This window comes from Balaenoptera ricei, chromosome 19, assembly GCF_028023285.1.
Source record: "Balaenoptera ricei isolate mBalRic1 chromosome 19, mBalRic1.hap2, whole genome shotgun sequence".
NCBI classification, from domain to species: domain Eukaryota; kingdom Metazoa; phylum Chordata; class Mammalia; order Artiodactyla; family Balaenopteridae; genus Balaenoptera; species Balaenoptera ricei.
The window spans coordinates 16,591,663-16,606,468 of NC_082657.1; the positions used below are offsets into that span (position 1 = coordinate 16,591,663).

A 14,806-nucleotide genomic window follows, 5' to 3' on the forward strand; every position below is an offset into this window, starting at 1 on the left:
AGGGCTTGCTGCTAAGTCGGCCTGGACGCCGAGTCCTCGCGGCCCGCTGCCTCCGGGGAAGGACAGGGAGCCCCGGGAGACGGAGGAGGTGGCCGCCGCGCTGAACCACCAGGGGCCGCTACAGGACTAGGGGCAAGGCTGTCCCCCGCGCGCAGGCTGAAGTCCGGACTCGGCTTTCTGGTCCGGAGAGGAGGGCACAGGAAACTCTTTATTTTGGTGATGAACCGCCAGTCCCCGCACAGTTAACCTTCACTCGTGCACACTTCACTGCCCTCACCCCACACGGGCTCGCTGGCCCAGGTTTCTGTGGCCCGCGGTCATCTGGGAGAGGGCTCTTGGCGCCCTTCCTGCGACGCTTCTTGGAGCAGAGTTTGCTAGGCTGCCGTAGCCGCGGTGCGAGGTCAGAAGCCTAGCCGGCCCGCCGGCCCATCTTTTATTCTGTACGGTGGCTGAAGCCAAAGAAGCTACTGACACCCTGTCAGGTGGTTGAGGAAGGGGGCCTACAGGGAGAGGTCGAGGCCCGAGATGGCCTCGAGGAGGAGGAGGAGGAGGAGTAGAGGAAGGTGGAGCGAATGGTCCATCCCGGCGGGAGCTGGCTGGGCGAGTGGCCGCGCATGTGCGTCTGCATGGAGGCCAGGCTGGGGCAGCCGGCCTGGCACAGAGGGCAGCGGTAGGGTGCGGCCCCGTGCGTCCGCAGGTGCTTGGTCATGGCTGAGAAGTCCCGGGAGCGCTGGGGACAGAGGCTACAGGAGAAGGGCTTCTCTCCTAGGGCAGGTGGAGGGGAAGACCCATGAAGGAAAGAAGAAAGGAACGAAGGCTGGCCTAGGGGTAGATTGGGGCAACTGGGCAAGGTCGTTGCGGGGGAGCCAGACACTCGAGAGGGACTTAGGAGTGGGCTCACTGGAGTCTGGAAGGAGGTAGACAATTCACACAGGGCAGGGCGCCCATACCTGTGTGGACACGGTAGTGCGTCTCCATCTGATGTTTGAGTGAAAACCTCTTTCCACAGACAGAACAAGAATAGGGCCGAGACCGAGCAGGAGGGGGTGGGGGAGGGTGTTGTTGAGATGCGTGGCTTGCTGTGCCCACATGACCCACACAGGTTGCAAGTTCACCTATGGGGACAAAAGGCAAAGGAGGGCAGGGCTGGGAATCCCAGAGCCGGATCACTGGAGCACTCAGGCAAGACATCAGGGGCTACAGTGGGGCTGAGGCAAAAGTGCCTTCACCCTACTCACCTGTGTGCCTCTGATCAGACTCTTCCATCTCCCCAGGGCTGAGCTGTGTGGGGCCCTGGGGGAGGGAACCTGAAGGGAGCAGAGTGAAGTAGGGGCTCTGCTCAGGCTGGACTCCTGGAGCCCCAGCCTCAGCCCCAGCTGAGAGAACATGTTACAGGGTGCATGCAGGGCAAGTGAGGGGCTTACCTGGGGTGGGGCTGCAGGAGGCCAACTGGTTCTGGTTCCAGAGGCCTTTGTGGAGGTTCAGGGAGAGTGGGCTCCTGGGAGTGGGATGGGGAAGAGTTACAGCTTTGGCTACACCTGGGATCCCGGCCAATTCCTTTCTGGGGAGGGAGGTGTCATGAGTCCTCAGGGGCTGGGCTTTGGCTTTCCCTGTGGTGGGAGCTTCTTGTCCTTTCCCCAGCTCAGGAAATGTATAGTAGAGATAAGAGATGTGGTGCCCTTCCACCCTGCACTGCTGCCTCTCCTGAGCCACTCCCTCCCAACCGGAGGTCTTCCATAGGCTCTTCAACTCACCTCTGGTCCTGAGGCCAGACCTCCTGCCGGGCTGCAGTCATGGGGGTGCTATGGGAGAAGGGAGTGCCATATCTGGGCGGCAACAGCAGGATGCTCCACAGGGCAGGCTGGCCCTCCCCCAACCAAGGGGCCTCAGCCCACCAGGGCCTAGGGGTGATGCCGGTTTGGAGGGAACCTGGTGGGGGAAGGGGGCCAGGGAACTCCCGCAGACTTTCCTCAGAGCCCCCTGGACTCTCCCTCACCCACATGATCACTTCTTGCTTCCCATTTGCTCCTCTGCGGCCAACAGGGGATTGGTTGAGTTTCTCCTCTGGTCTCATCTGCTCCCCTTGATCCTCCAGAGTTGCCTCTGCCATCTCAGGGCTCTCTCTTGGTGGCCTGTGCCTGTGCAACGTCTCCTGTTCTTTCCCACCAGCTCTAACAAACTTCTGTGGTCTCTGCTTCTCTCCAAAGCCCCCCACTCCTCTCATAGAATCCCTTGTGGGTTTCTCTGGCTCCTCCTGTTGTTCCTTCAGCCCTGGACCCACCTCTTCTCTGGCTGTATCTCTTTCCTTCAGCCCTGGACCCACCTCTTCTCTGGCTGTATCTCTTCGAGCCCTCATGCATGCCTCTTCCAGGGACTGCACCCCTAATGCTCTGGCTGCCTCCTCAAGGCGCCCCAGTTCCCCAGGTTGCAGCTCTAGGCTCTCCCCATAAACAAAGTGCAGAAGTTGGGCAAAGGTGGAAGGGCTGATGCCTTTCACCAGAGCCCAGTGACCCCTGCGACCCAGTTGCTGGCTCACACCTGCCAGCACCAGGCTGTGGGCAGGGAACTCCTGGCTCCCCACTGTGATCAGGGTATCACACAGTGCTGGCCGGAGCCTGGCTGCTAGCCGTACCAGCCGATCAGAGCCATAGGGACTAGGCAGTCTTGTTGGGGACATGGGCATTGTGCCTTGCCTGGGTACCAATCTCAGAGGTTCTGAGAGAAGGGCCACAGTGTGGGGTCCATGGTGAAAAGTGGAGGGAGGAACAGCATATTCTCAAGCCTGTGGAGGTGAGGGGAGAAAGAGTGAGTTGCTGGTTCTGAATCAGAGCTCTCTGTCCTGAATGGAGCAGATAAACTGACCCGAGAGAGGACCTGAGCTTATCCAGAATCATAGCAGGGGCCAGGGGTGGGGGTAGGGTGGTGGGAGAATGGAAATCAGACCAAATTCAGGACTTAAAGAGCAAGGACCAGACAGTTAAGAACTATCTCAAGTAGTAGATTTAAGACTAGTAGAGATGGGTCCTGCCAGTTGGCAATGTCTGACTTAAAGGATAGCAAACACTGATACTTCTGCTTCTCCAAGCTCGTCTGCAGGCAAAGACCTCTGAGTAGGTCAGGCTCTCCTCATTCCAGACAAGAAGATCACCACAAAACCCAGTCAGCCCTGGAAGTTAGGGATGGAGCAAGACACAGCTTCATGGGTGAGTTTAGAAAGCTAGTGTGTCCTCCCCCTGCAAGCCCATCATGTGGAGCTGAGGGTTCCGAGAGGAAGAAAGGGCAGCAAGACAGGAGTCGTAACTGCAGGAGGGCAGGCTCTAAGGCATCAATCAATCATCTCCCTGAGGACGAAACTTCTAGAACCCATCCTCAGAGAAGGAACTGGAAGAGACCAAAGACTCCCATGCAGTGAGATAAGAGAGCAGGTCAGAAGCCACAGGAGAGAAGGCTCCTCACCCGAAGATGGAGAGACTTTGGAGAAGGCTTTGACCCTTGAGGAAGCCGGAGAAAGGGAAATGGGAACTATAGAGGGAGAGGCTATTTCCTCTCAAGATGAGGATAAGGAGATGGTTCAATTTTGTTTTTCATAAGCCAAAAGTGAAGAACAGAAAGACAGAACCGAACAAGGCAGAAATTTATCACACATCAAAACCACCACATTGGCTTTTAAGAAGACTGGGAACCCAGATACAAAGAGACGCACCTAAGTGTCGCAGTGCCCAGCAGGCATATTCCTAGGTGTGGGCTCACCATAAGCATGGACCCCACAGGAGGGAGGATTACTAGTTGGACACTTCACGGAGAGGGCTACAGGCTGGCAGGAAGTGGACGGAAAGAGGGGTGTAGTGGGAGGAAAGTCTCAGCTGGGGAGAAGCAGCCACTCACCGGTTGTAGCTTCCTCCTGGACACCGCATGCTCTGAACTGCTGTTGGGGCTCCTGGGCGCCCCTACCCTGGAGCTAGCCCCGCCCCTGACCTCACAGTCGTCCATTGGGTGTCCCAAGTATCAGTCTGCCACAGTTCCCCAAGGGGTGTGGTTTTATACCCCTGGCTGTGCTTCACCCCTCCAGGAGAGACCACTCCTCCCCTCCAGAGCCCAGGTATTCTGCCTCCTAACCTCCTGTCTCCTTATTTCATTTGTGAACTCCTAGAGTCAAAGAAGTGTATCTAAAGCAATAAGAACTTTGGGATAATCAGACCTGCGTTTGAGTCTCATCTCTGCCATTTACTAGTTGAGTCACCTTGGGCAAGTCACCTCTCTGAGCCTCAGTTAACTCATCCATGAAATAGGGATAACCTCTGCTTACCTCATTTGGAGGTGGGGTGAAGATGAAATGACATGATGTATGTGAAAGTGGTTTCTCGGTACATAGCATCATTCAAATAGTGTTAGTTCTGTTTCTTAGAGGTGTCAGTAGATCTCTAGCAGCTGGAAGCTCTTTCTACTACCTCAAAAGTAAAAAGGACTGAAACGTCTGCATTCTAAGGAGAGAGTGAAGGAGGGCCAAAAGCATGCCTCCTCCTCCCTCTCTCTGACTTGGTACTAGGAAGCCTCAACTGCTCTGTGGGAATGACCCCTGTCATCTGGGCCATCAGTGGGGACTGGGTGTGTGAGTGACTCAGATCCTCCCATCAGGCTCTGATGGGGGCAACCCCAGGAAGGGCCTGCGGTGGTCTTCGAAGAGAAAAACTCCTTTTCCTGGGTTGATGACAAATGACATTTCTCTGAAATCAGGACTCCGAGGTTTCTTTGACTTCCTGCCCAGGGGGTGAAGGTCCTCAGAGATTTCCCCTCTTTTTACACTTTCGCACTCCTTAACCTGGGGAAAAGATGAGGTCTGAGAGACTCAAATTTCTTTCTCTGTTTCTTACTATTTCATTGTTCCTCGTCCTGTGGCAGAATTTTCATTCACAGAACAAGTGCTGCTAAATCGCTTATGATATGTGCCTGATGAATAACTGGAAGGTTCACAAGTCAGGCACTGGTAGGCTGCTCTGGTGACAAGACACAGTCTGCTTCCCCCTAGGCTTCTCTCTTACATTCTGGTCCCCTCCTAGACTCAAATATTATGTCTCTAAAACTCCTGTTTCACCTTTTGGCTCCAGGACCCCCAGATGTTCAGACCATCCTTCTACTCTCTCTCCAGACCTAAAATGCCTTCCCTCTACCTCTCATTCTAGCTTGGGTGCAAACGGATGTTAATCCCTCCTAGATCAGACAGGGTGTGCCAATGGGTGGGGCTAGTGGAGGGGCAATAATAGTGTGGGGAGAGGGGAAGATGAGTCAGAGTGAAAGGGAAAATGCAAATGGGCAAGCTGTATTCATTTGCTACTCTGGTCGTTAAATATTTTCCATTTCTGAGCTTTCTAACTCCTCACACCACCACACCCAGGGACTCATTAGATACCCATATAAAAGACACTTGACTTGGACACAGAAATGCACCAATCCCTGACATGTAGGTATACAGAGGGAAACATCCTTCCTCCAACACAGAAATACACACTCCCTGAGGATATGGAATAAGTGGGGAAAGCCATGAAGGAGAAACCCCAAGTGTAGGTATAGGGGTCTGGAAGATTACATCATCACCCAGTGGAGTAGGGTCCCCTCACCTCCCAGGCCTACATCATGTGCCCATGACTCGGCTCCCCCACTGGTGGTTACCCACTGATGTTCAAAAGAGTTGGAGGCTGTGCTCAAAGGGCAGCGTCCTCTTATGCAGTTGACAGGGAGTGCCAACGGGCTTTCAGGAAACCTAAAAGTGAGGGCAAGGGGCAAGGGGACTCCCCATCCAGTGAATAAAAGCCCCCAAGATTGGGAAACCCCATCTTTCCTCCCACTTGGTGTCTACCCCCATCTAAGGATATCCCTTTAGAGACTGCCTCCTTAGAGGTATCTCTAGGGTCCTTTACACCTCAGCCCTTCTTCCTTCCGACATTCTTGACTGCACAGTCCAAACCACCTTGCACTGAGCAGTGGTAGCAGAAGCAGAAGCAAATAGCACTTTGACTTGGAAGGGTAGGGACACTGCTGACTCTTTCTCTCTCTCTTTCTTTTTTTTTTTTTCTTGGCTGCACGGCATGCAGAACTTCCCTGACCAGGGATCGAACCCGTGCCCCCTGCACTGGAAGCCCAGAGTCCTAACCACTCGACCACCAGGGAAGTCTGTCTTTCTCTTCTTGAAAGGACTCTCCTCCCCAGCCTCAGAAACCTTGCCCACCTTCCACTTCCCAGGCTGACTCAGTAGGAATCTCCTGCAGTTCTCTCTCTGGGGTGGAGCCAGGAAACCACAGGTTATGAGGACACAAGCCTACATCCTGGGAGAGGGTACCGTAGGTGGGAGAGGTTAGGTAGGATATAATTGGAAGAAAAGAATGTGGGAAAAGGAGCTATGATTTTTGCCTCTCAGTCCTTTCTAATACTCATATTACTAAATAAAGTTTGAAATCTGATATCTTTTATTCTTACTGATAGACTTGACCATAAGCCCCTTCAGGCACAACCCAGCTTGCTGTAAAAATGTCAACACAGCAATACAAGTATAGAGTCTCTTCAAATATTATAATTAAAACTAAACCATCAGAATATGCTAATTAGAGGGATGATTATCTGTTTTATGAAAATATCCTCCCTTGGTCTCACGTATTGAGGTATTGAGTACCTCCAAAAGCCAGGTTAAACAAGATTCAATTCAGAAAAGTTCTATGAATTTTCCACTCTTCCCAGGAACACATCACTTTCGGCAAATTAAGGTGGTTAAACTCCCTACAGCATTTTATATAGATTAAAACCAATTATCCAAACCTTACATAAATCTTCAAAGGTTCACTCTTTTTAGTTAAGTACATCCAACACATACCAGAGGAGAGACACCACAGAATGAATGAGTTTCTTTCTTCCCTTAAATCTATGTTCTACATAGCCCAAGATCTGGATATAGTAATAGGCAGGTGAGCTGAATCTAGGTCATAGAGACCCTATCATAGCACACCTCTTATGGATTAAGTGGCAAAAGAACCAGATGAGAAGTAAAAACAACTTAGGTTCCACTGCATCCTCACAGTGGACTGCCTTTTTCTTCAGCTCTAACATGGGGCTAACTCTTCTGAGACCCTCAACTTCCTCATAGGGACTATTTTCAAGACCAGTATTGAATATCCATATTGCCTCAAATCCAGACAGAGGGCCCCACTCTGACCTCTAGTTGTGTCCCTCCCCATGGGCTGAGGAGTCCAAGGGTATCTAGGAAGTACCCACCTGGAACCTGTGCCCCCCAATTCTAGACCATGCTCTGGGAACTCGGAACCCTGGACCTCCTGGCCCAAATAGCCCACTTCCCGGGTTTACATTGGCCTCAGCCCCAGGTCTATACTCTTCCGAGTGGGCTGTGTGATTGATGTAATTGTGTGGCCCTGATTGGGTGGGAGGGGCACGTAGACTGAACTTGGACATGCAGGCTAGTATGTGAGACACCTTGAAGTATGCGCCAACACCAGATGTGGGGATAAGAGGGGAAATCTCCATTTCTAGTCTTGCCTAAGCCCCATAAATAATATGGGAGCCTGCTTTATTTTAGTGGTTCTTAACCTCTCAGGGGGTCATTATGCTTTTTAAAATTGTAAGTCGTGGAATCAACTCTTTACATCAGAAAATTGTAGATTCTCATACCATTTTGCATATGAATAACAAGAGAGTCACAGACTGCTCTGAAACTCACCCTTGGACAGGCTTCACTCCTCATCCTTGTGGCTGCTTTTACCGCTCCCCCGCCAACACACATACAGTTTTTTGGATTATTTCCAGGAGCTCATAGACCCTGTAATCCACTCATAGACTCCCCCCTTGCACCTCCACCCTTGGTTTAAGAACTCTGGGTGTACATGAAAGTACCCTGAAAGCTTTAGTACCAGGTAGAGCTTGAACAGCTGAGTGAAATTAGATATCAACATCCTGCCTCATAAGTATAAAAAGATCTTCAGTAAAGACAACCTGGGTGATTTCCTAAAGAGCAGGATATCTCACACACCTCCTATGCTCCAGTACAACGTCCATCCTCCCCAAGCAGCTGCCCCATGCTTAGAGCCTGATGTCTTCTGGGAATGACCAGAGACAGTTTGCGGAAGAATGGGAACAGGGACTAAAAGGCCCCAGACACGACTCAGTCCTGGTTCTGTCTAGAGCCACCACAAAACAATAATACTTCATGGAGGGCAAACAACCTGCTGGGATTCAGAGACACCCTCCCCACCCCGGAACCTCCAGAAGACCACGGCCCTAACCTCCTGGCCACGTTGTCCAACCTGGACCCAGTACTGGAAAATCTTACACGAGCGCCCCAACCCGGAAGCCAGAGTCCCCCAAAAGTCTTGCAGCCACATGTTCCCATCACAGCCAGGATGCAGTGACTCTTGACAACTTCCCATTGGGCTTTCGACTTCATCAACAGGCTGGATCCAAAGACTCCAGAAAACCTTCTCAAGTTCTCACTAGTTTCATTTCTTGGTCAAAGACTCCCAAGAACCTCTGGAGAGTCACAGACCTCTCCAATCATCAGATCCAGTCTCAGTCCAGAGACCCCGGACAACCTCTCATAGTTCAGAGGCCATACCTCATGGCCAGTGACCCCACACTGAGCTCCAAGTGCCTCCACCTGCCCCACAACACACTTCCAAATCAGGCTGTCTTAGGGACTAGGGACATGCCGGCCTGGTCTCTACCCAGCCGGGACCAACGGTACCCAGGAGGCCCCATTTCCAGCCTCTCCAGGGAAGAGGGAGTCCCCAAAGCCTAACGCCCTCACCCCCACTTCCCGATCCTCATCCTCAGGGCGACCACTCAAGCCCCCATACCTCAGCTTTGCCTGGGCCAGGCCCAAGCCCGAAGAAAAGAAAGAAAATCCATGGCACTCACCGACTCAGGCCCTGTTCCTCTCCTCACTCCGCCTCACATACACTCAGGGCGGCACAAGCCCGAGTGGCCGTTAAAAAGTGGAGCGGCGCGAGGCTCGGAGCTCGAGGCCGGGCCGCGTGCACAGCTCGCTGGTCGCCCTGGATCCCGAGGCAGACGCTGATTGGCCACAGTGCTGGCCGCACCCTCTTTCCTGTCTCCCGCCGGCTGCGGGATCTTAACAGCCTGGGAGGCACCTAGGACAGCTCCACTCCTCACCACCCCCGCCCCTCTCCCTCTCCGCCCCCGGGTCCCCAACTCTGCCTCGCGACCTCCGCTGATTGGCTGCGGAGCCGAGCTCGCGTCCACCTGGCTGGCGCTGTGGAGGGACAGGGCCTTAAATCTGATTGGTTCGCGGACTTAGGCTTCAGGCCTCTAAGGCTGAGATATCATCCACCAGCGGGTCCTCAATGCTTTCTGGCTGCGGAGATTGCTCTGTCCCACCCTGTTTATGAAGAGACTGGGGCCTGAACCTCCTTCACCTGCAGGAGGCTCCCTCCGCAAGTGCTCAGGGATACCACTGCTTTCTTGCTTCTTTCTTTCTACCCTGTGTAGTCCTCGTTGCAAACGAGGTTCACCTTTCTCTCAACCCCTTACAATCTGTGGAGAAGTGACTGGGATTGGATAGGAGGCCATCAGGCTTTGGGTGCCTGTGGGCAGCTCCCCTTTCCCGCCTCTTGCCTTGCACCACCATTAATTGGCTGCAGAACGCACCCTGCCTCACCCGGAAGTATGCGGGGACAGGGAAGACACAAGAGAGGGCAGTGCCTTGACCCCCCTCATTGGCCTAGATGCTGGCGCTTCAAATACACGATGACGCCTCAACTGTCTGCTGAGTCAGGATTAACTGCGTACTTCATGTACCAGCCACCCCCCCACACCGTAAAGAGAATGACGACCCATTACGCTGCCCCACCATTAACTGGCCCGGGGTTAGAACCCGGCCAGCGGGCTTTCTGACTAGGCAGGGCTTTGGTGCTGACACACAGTACCAATCTGTGGCTGGCCGACTGCCTCCCTTCTTCCCCTGGCCCCGCTGCCATTGCACCGTCGATCAGCTGGCCCCACTCCTAAGTGGCTTAGCCTGGACACATCCAATCAGGCGCGAGGGCGCTTTAAGGAGGCGGGCATTGCTCCACCGCTTCCACTTCTGATTGGTCCCGAAGCTTGCTTCTTCGCCTTTGATTGATCAGGGGACCGGGAGGAGGGAGCCCAGCCCAACGGTTTCGGGCGGCGGTTAGAATTCTGTCCCTTTGCTTCTGCTCAGCTTCGGGGTTCTGGCGACTGTTGCCTGGCGTCTCCTTCCCCACGGCTAGTGGGGAAATGGGGATGGAGAGTGGGGTGGGGGGAGGAGCTGGAAGGGGCCCTGCTGAGGAGGGCGTGACTCGACTCAGAGGAGCTTAGGACAGTGGGAACCGAGACCGCCTAAGGCGAGTGTCTGGCACGCGGGAGATAACCCTTAAAATAGCAGGGGAAAGACGGGCGCTGTAGTAGTAGTAACAACAGACCTTTCCATGTACCACGCTTTGTGCATCATCTCACTGAATCCTTCTAAATAGCTCTGTGAGGGGGTCTATTACTAGCCGGGTTAAACGCTGAGGGTCAGAGGTGAAGTCACTTGTCTCAGGTTCCACAGTGAGTATGGGCATTGCTGGGACTCCGACATTGTTCTGGTGAAGAGTCCAACATCCGAGCTACACTACAATTAAGTAGGATTGATCTTATATAGATGTGGAATGGGGTCTGATGTGGTCACATGACCTTGGTTTACTTCATCATATAAATGAGTTTTTTTGCTTGTTTGTTTTTCTTTTTATAGACTTGAATCTCATCCTGAAGACTCAGCACTCAGCATATATTTTCAACTCCTCAAACTCTGGGGCAAATGCATTTGCATTCTAGAAAAGGATATTTTAAAAATCAGCATCATAATATCTTTGCCACTTTTTGGCCACTGACACCGAACCAGGCCAGTTTTAAGTGTTTTACATGCATCCTCTGACTGAATCCTCATAAGCTGTATCAGATGTTTACTGTTATTTTTCTCACTTCACAGATAAGTATATCGAGGCTGACAGAAGAACTTGATTTCCCTAAGATCTCACCAGGAGTAATTGTCAGAGCTGGAATTTGAATTAGGCCTGTTGCAGTTTGACTCCAGAGCCTAAGCTCCTAACCACTGGTATACAACACCTCTCATCCTAACAGCTACAGTGTCCAGAGCGTGGGCACACACAGTCCTGGGGAACCCTCGTAGCCACTCTAGGAAGAGGAATGATGACAACACCCATTAGAACAGACAACAGAGGCTCATGGAGGTGAAGACACTCAGCTCACATAGCTGGTCCATGGCTGAGCAAGGAGTAGAATGAATGATACCTAATATGCTGAATCCACACCCCACATTCTTAATCACTCCTCACACTGCTCCCTTCCCATTTGACAAATGAAGAAACTGAGACGCTGAGGAGAAATCCAAGCTGGAATTCAGACCCAGGTCTGTCAGACCCAAGAGATCACTCCCTGAACCACATTGCCTCCAGGAAGTACGTGTCTGGTAGATCCTGTGTTGGGTCAGGTGAGAAGTCCTCATACCCAGCCAGCCTTGTCTGCAAGCAATGAGGTCATCTGGTCCCAATTTTGGCCCTAAAGGTGGTTGGGAGAGTATTTCACAGCCTCAGAGCCTTTGGGGGCTTCTCATTGAGAAGCCTTAATCATAATTGCTACAATTTATTGTACACTTTTTATGAGCCAGGCTAGGTGGAAAACATTCTGCATGTATCATCTCACTGAATCCTTATAATAATTCTAGGATATAGGGATCGTTATTGTCCCCAATTTACAGGTGAGGAAACTGAGACTCAGGGCGGGATGTAACATTTCTGTGTTTACAGAGCTAGTGAATGGTGGAGCCTGGATTGGAACTCAGAGAGCCTTACTCGAGAGCCCTCAATTCCAGCTACTACCCAGTGTGTACAAGCATGAGACGATGGAGTGAGGGACCCTGGGTTCTGGCAGGATGGAGTCAGAACGGTTGTTGGTTTCATTCTGGAGGTTGGACTGTAAGATTTGAAGAGTAAGCTGTCTGAGAGGAATAGAGAAATAACTATGGCTTATGGAACAACTACCCCATGCCAGGCCCTATGTTAACTACACTTTAATATATGTTGAGAAGCCTTGTGGTTAACAAGCCGGACACTGGATCCAGTCTGCCTGGATTCATGTCCTGGCCTTGCTACTTGCTAGTTGTGAGACCTTTGGCCAGTTACTTAACCTCTCTTGGCCTCAATTTCCTCATCTGTAATGTGGGGATAATGATAATAAATACCTCTCAGGACTGTCAAGAGGATTTTAAATGAACTAATAGAACAGTGGCATCTCTTCTCTTCTCCAGTGTTCTGAAACTGAGTTGTCTCCTTGCAATCAACATCACTTGCCTTGACTCTGCTGTAGATACTGAAAATTAAGGCTGGATATTTGCACTGGGAAAGTCTGGGGGAAGTGTGTTCTCAGAAGAGGTAGCAAGAGCAAAGGCCTTGAGACAGGAGTGAACTTAGTCTGTCTGAGGTACAGCAAGAAGTCCAGCTGGAGCCAGGCAGATGACTAAAACTCAGGAGCTCAGCCCAATTGCACATGTGCTCATAACAGGCATCAAAACGACGCTGTACTTTTCAGAGCATAATGGACTTTACCCAAGCTTTGATTTCTGGAGAAACCCAAAGCCATGATTACTTTTTTTTTAATTAATTAATTTATTTATTTCTATTTGGCTACGTTGGGTCTTCGTTGCTGCGCGCGGGCTTTCTCTAGTTGTGGCGAGCGGGGGCTACTCTTAGTTGCGGTGCTCGGGCTTCTCATTGCGGTGGCTTCTCTTGTTGTGGAGCATGGGCTCTAGGCGCGCAGGCTTCAGTAGTTGTGGCTCAGGGGCTCTAGAGAACAGGCTCAGTAGTTGTGGCGCACGGGCTTAGTTGCTCTGCGGCATGTGGGATCTTCCCAGACCAGGGATCAAACCCATGTCCCCTGCATTGGCAGGCGGATTCTTAACCACTGTGCCACCAGGGAAGTCCGCCATGATTACTTTTGAGGCTCAGTGTCCAAGCACAGGGATTTAGAGATGTCGCTTAGAACTCAGGTCGTCTTGAACCAGGGCTCATGTGTGGGGGTCAGAAGACTTGCATTCACTCAAATATTTATTAAACTCCGAGAGCATATGCCATCTGTGCCAAGCCCAGGGAAGACTTAGCCCCTTCAAAATCTTTAAATTAAAAGATTTAACCTTATAGAAAGGAATTAGACCTTAAAACATATCCTTCCAGAACCAAGTGGAAAGTGTAGCAACTAAAGCCCAGAAGGGGCACTTAAGCCAGGGCTCAGGGAGGGAGAAGGGTGAGGGAAGACTTTTCGGAGAAGGTGGTGACCCCTAAGTGTATATTTCTGGAGGACCTACTATGTGCTAGGCATGGTGCTTAGTCCAAAACATATAATGGCAAACAAGAAGAGACCGAATGTATTAGTCTGCTAGGGCTGCTGTAACAAAATACCAAAGGCTGGGTGGCTTAAACAATACAGACTTATTTCTCACAGTTCTGGAGGCTGGAAGTTCAAAATCAAGGTGCCAGCTGGGTTAGTTTCTCCTGAGGCCACTTTCCTTGGCTTGCAGGTAGCTGCCTTCTCACTGTGTCCTCATATGGCCTTTCTTCTGTGCATGCACACTACTGGTGTCTCTTCCTTTCCTGATAAGATGCTGTAAACTGAATGTTTGTGCCGCCCCCTCCCACACCCCCCACTACACCAGATTCATAGGTTGAAACCTCATCCTCAATGTGAGGATATTTGGAGATAGGGCCTTTGGGAGGTAATTAGGTCATAAGGGTGGAGCACTTATGAATGGGATTAATGCCCTTATAAAAGGCTTCAGAGAGAGCTCCCATGTGATTTTACAGTGAGAAGACAGCCATCTATAAACCAGAAAGCGGGCCCTCACCAGATACCAAATCTGCCAGTGCCTTGATCTCGGACTTCCCAGCTTCCAGAACTGTGAGAAATAAATTTCTGTTGTTTATAATCTACCCAGTCTTTGGTATTCTGTTACAGCAGCCCAAACAGACTAAGACAGAAGGACATCAGTCCTTAAACAATACAAACTTATTTATCAGTCCTATTGGATTAGGTTCGTGCTCTTAGGACCTCATTTAACTTAATTCCCTCCTTAAAGGCCCTGTTTTCAAATACAGTTACATTGAGGGTAAGTCTTCAACACATGAATCTGGGGAATTTGGACTTATTGGCAATTCAGTCTGTAACACTAAATATCTACCACTGAGGGATTAAACAGCCTGGTAGGGGAGATGCATATTATTAACAACATGTGGAGGGAGCAGAGCAGAATGGTTAAGATGTCCGCTCTGGAATCAGACTGACGGTTTGGGTCCTGCCTCTGTCATTTACCAACTGTGTGACCTTGAGCAAGTTTCTTCTACTTTTTGTGCCTTGAGAGAATCAAATGAGCAGATACCCTTGAAGTCCTTAGGACAGCCCCTGGCACTGAGTAAGTGCTCATTAACTGTTGGCTATTGTTATTAATTACAAGTAAAATTAAAATTGTGCTAAATGCTCCGAAGGAAAACCACAAGATAGATTAAGAAAGTAAAACTCTCATCTGACCAGTGTTTTCAAGAAAGACTTCCTGGAGGAAGTGATGCTTGTACTCAGGTCTGAAAAACGAGTACTCACTAACCAGACTAGGGAGCGAGGAGAGGCTTCCAGGCAGTAGGAAAGTAGGTTCCAGAGCTCTGGGGTGAGAGGAAACATGGCCCAGAATCCAATGTCTCAGAGCAGAGCAAGGAGGTACAGGAGA

The 14,806-nt window shown here is 51.1% G+C and overlaps 1 protein-coding gene across 2 annotated transcripts; it reads right to left on the minus strand.

Moving 5' to 3' along the window:
- Positions 1–433: 433 nt before the first annotated feature.
- ZBTB32 (zinc finger and BTB domain containing 32) lies at positions 434–2,740 on the minus strand. Of its 2 annotated transcripts, none has more exons than XM_059904389.1 (5): positions 1,755–2,740; positions 1,425–1,498; positions 1,239–1,307; positions 951–1,115; positions 434–765 (listed from the first exon to the last, which is right to left on the minus strand). In XM_059904389.1, the coding sequence occupies exons 1-5, from the start codon at positions 2,681–2,683 to the stop codon at positions 479–481; spliced, it is 1,524 nt and encodes a 507-aa protein (XP_059760372.1). In that variant the 5' UTR covers positions 2,684–2,740; the 3' UTR covers positions 434–478. The 2 variants fall into 2 exon arrangements, with proteins under 2 accessions (XP_059760372.1, XP_059760373.1); XM_059904390.1 differs by having other exon boundaries at positions 1,425–1,561.
- Between the last annotated feature and the right edge of the window lie 12,066 nt (positions 2,741–14,806).

Coding starts and splice junctions, on each gene's coding strand:
- ZBTB32 (XM_059904390.1), bottom strand. CDS start 2,683: ATGCCCATGTCCCCAACAAGACTGCCTAGTCCCTATGGCTCTGATCGG. Junction 1,116..1,238: donor GTCTGATCAGAGGCACACAG/GTGAGTAGGGTG, acceptor TTGTCCCCATAG/GTGAACTTGCAACCTGTGTG. Junction 766..950: donor GCACTACCGTGTCCACACAG/GTATGGGCGCCC, acceptor CACCTGCCCTAG/GAGAGAAGCCCTTCTCCTGT.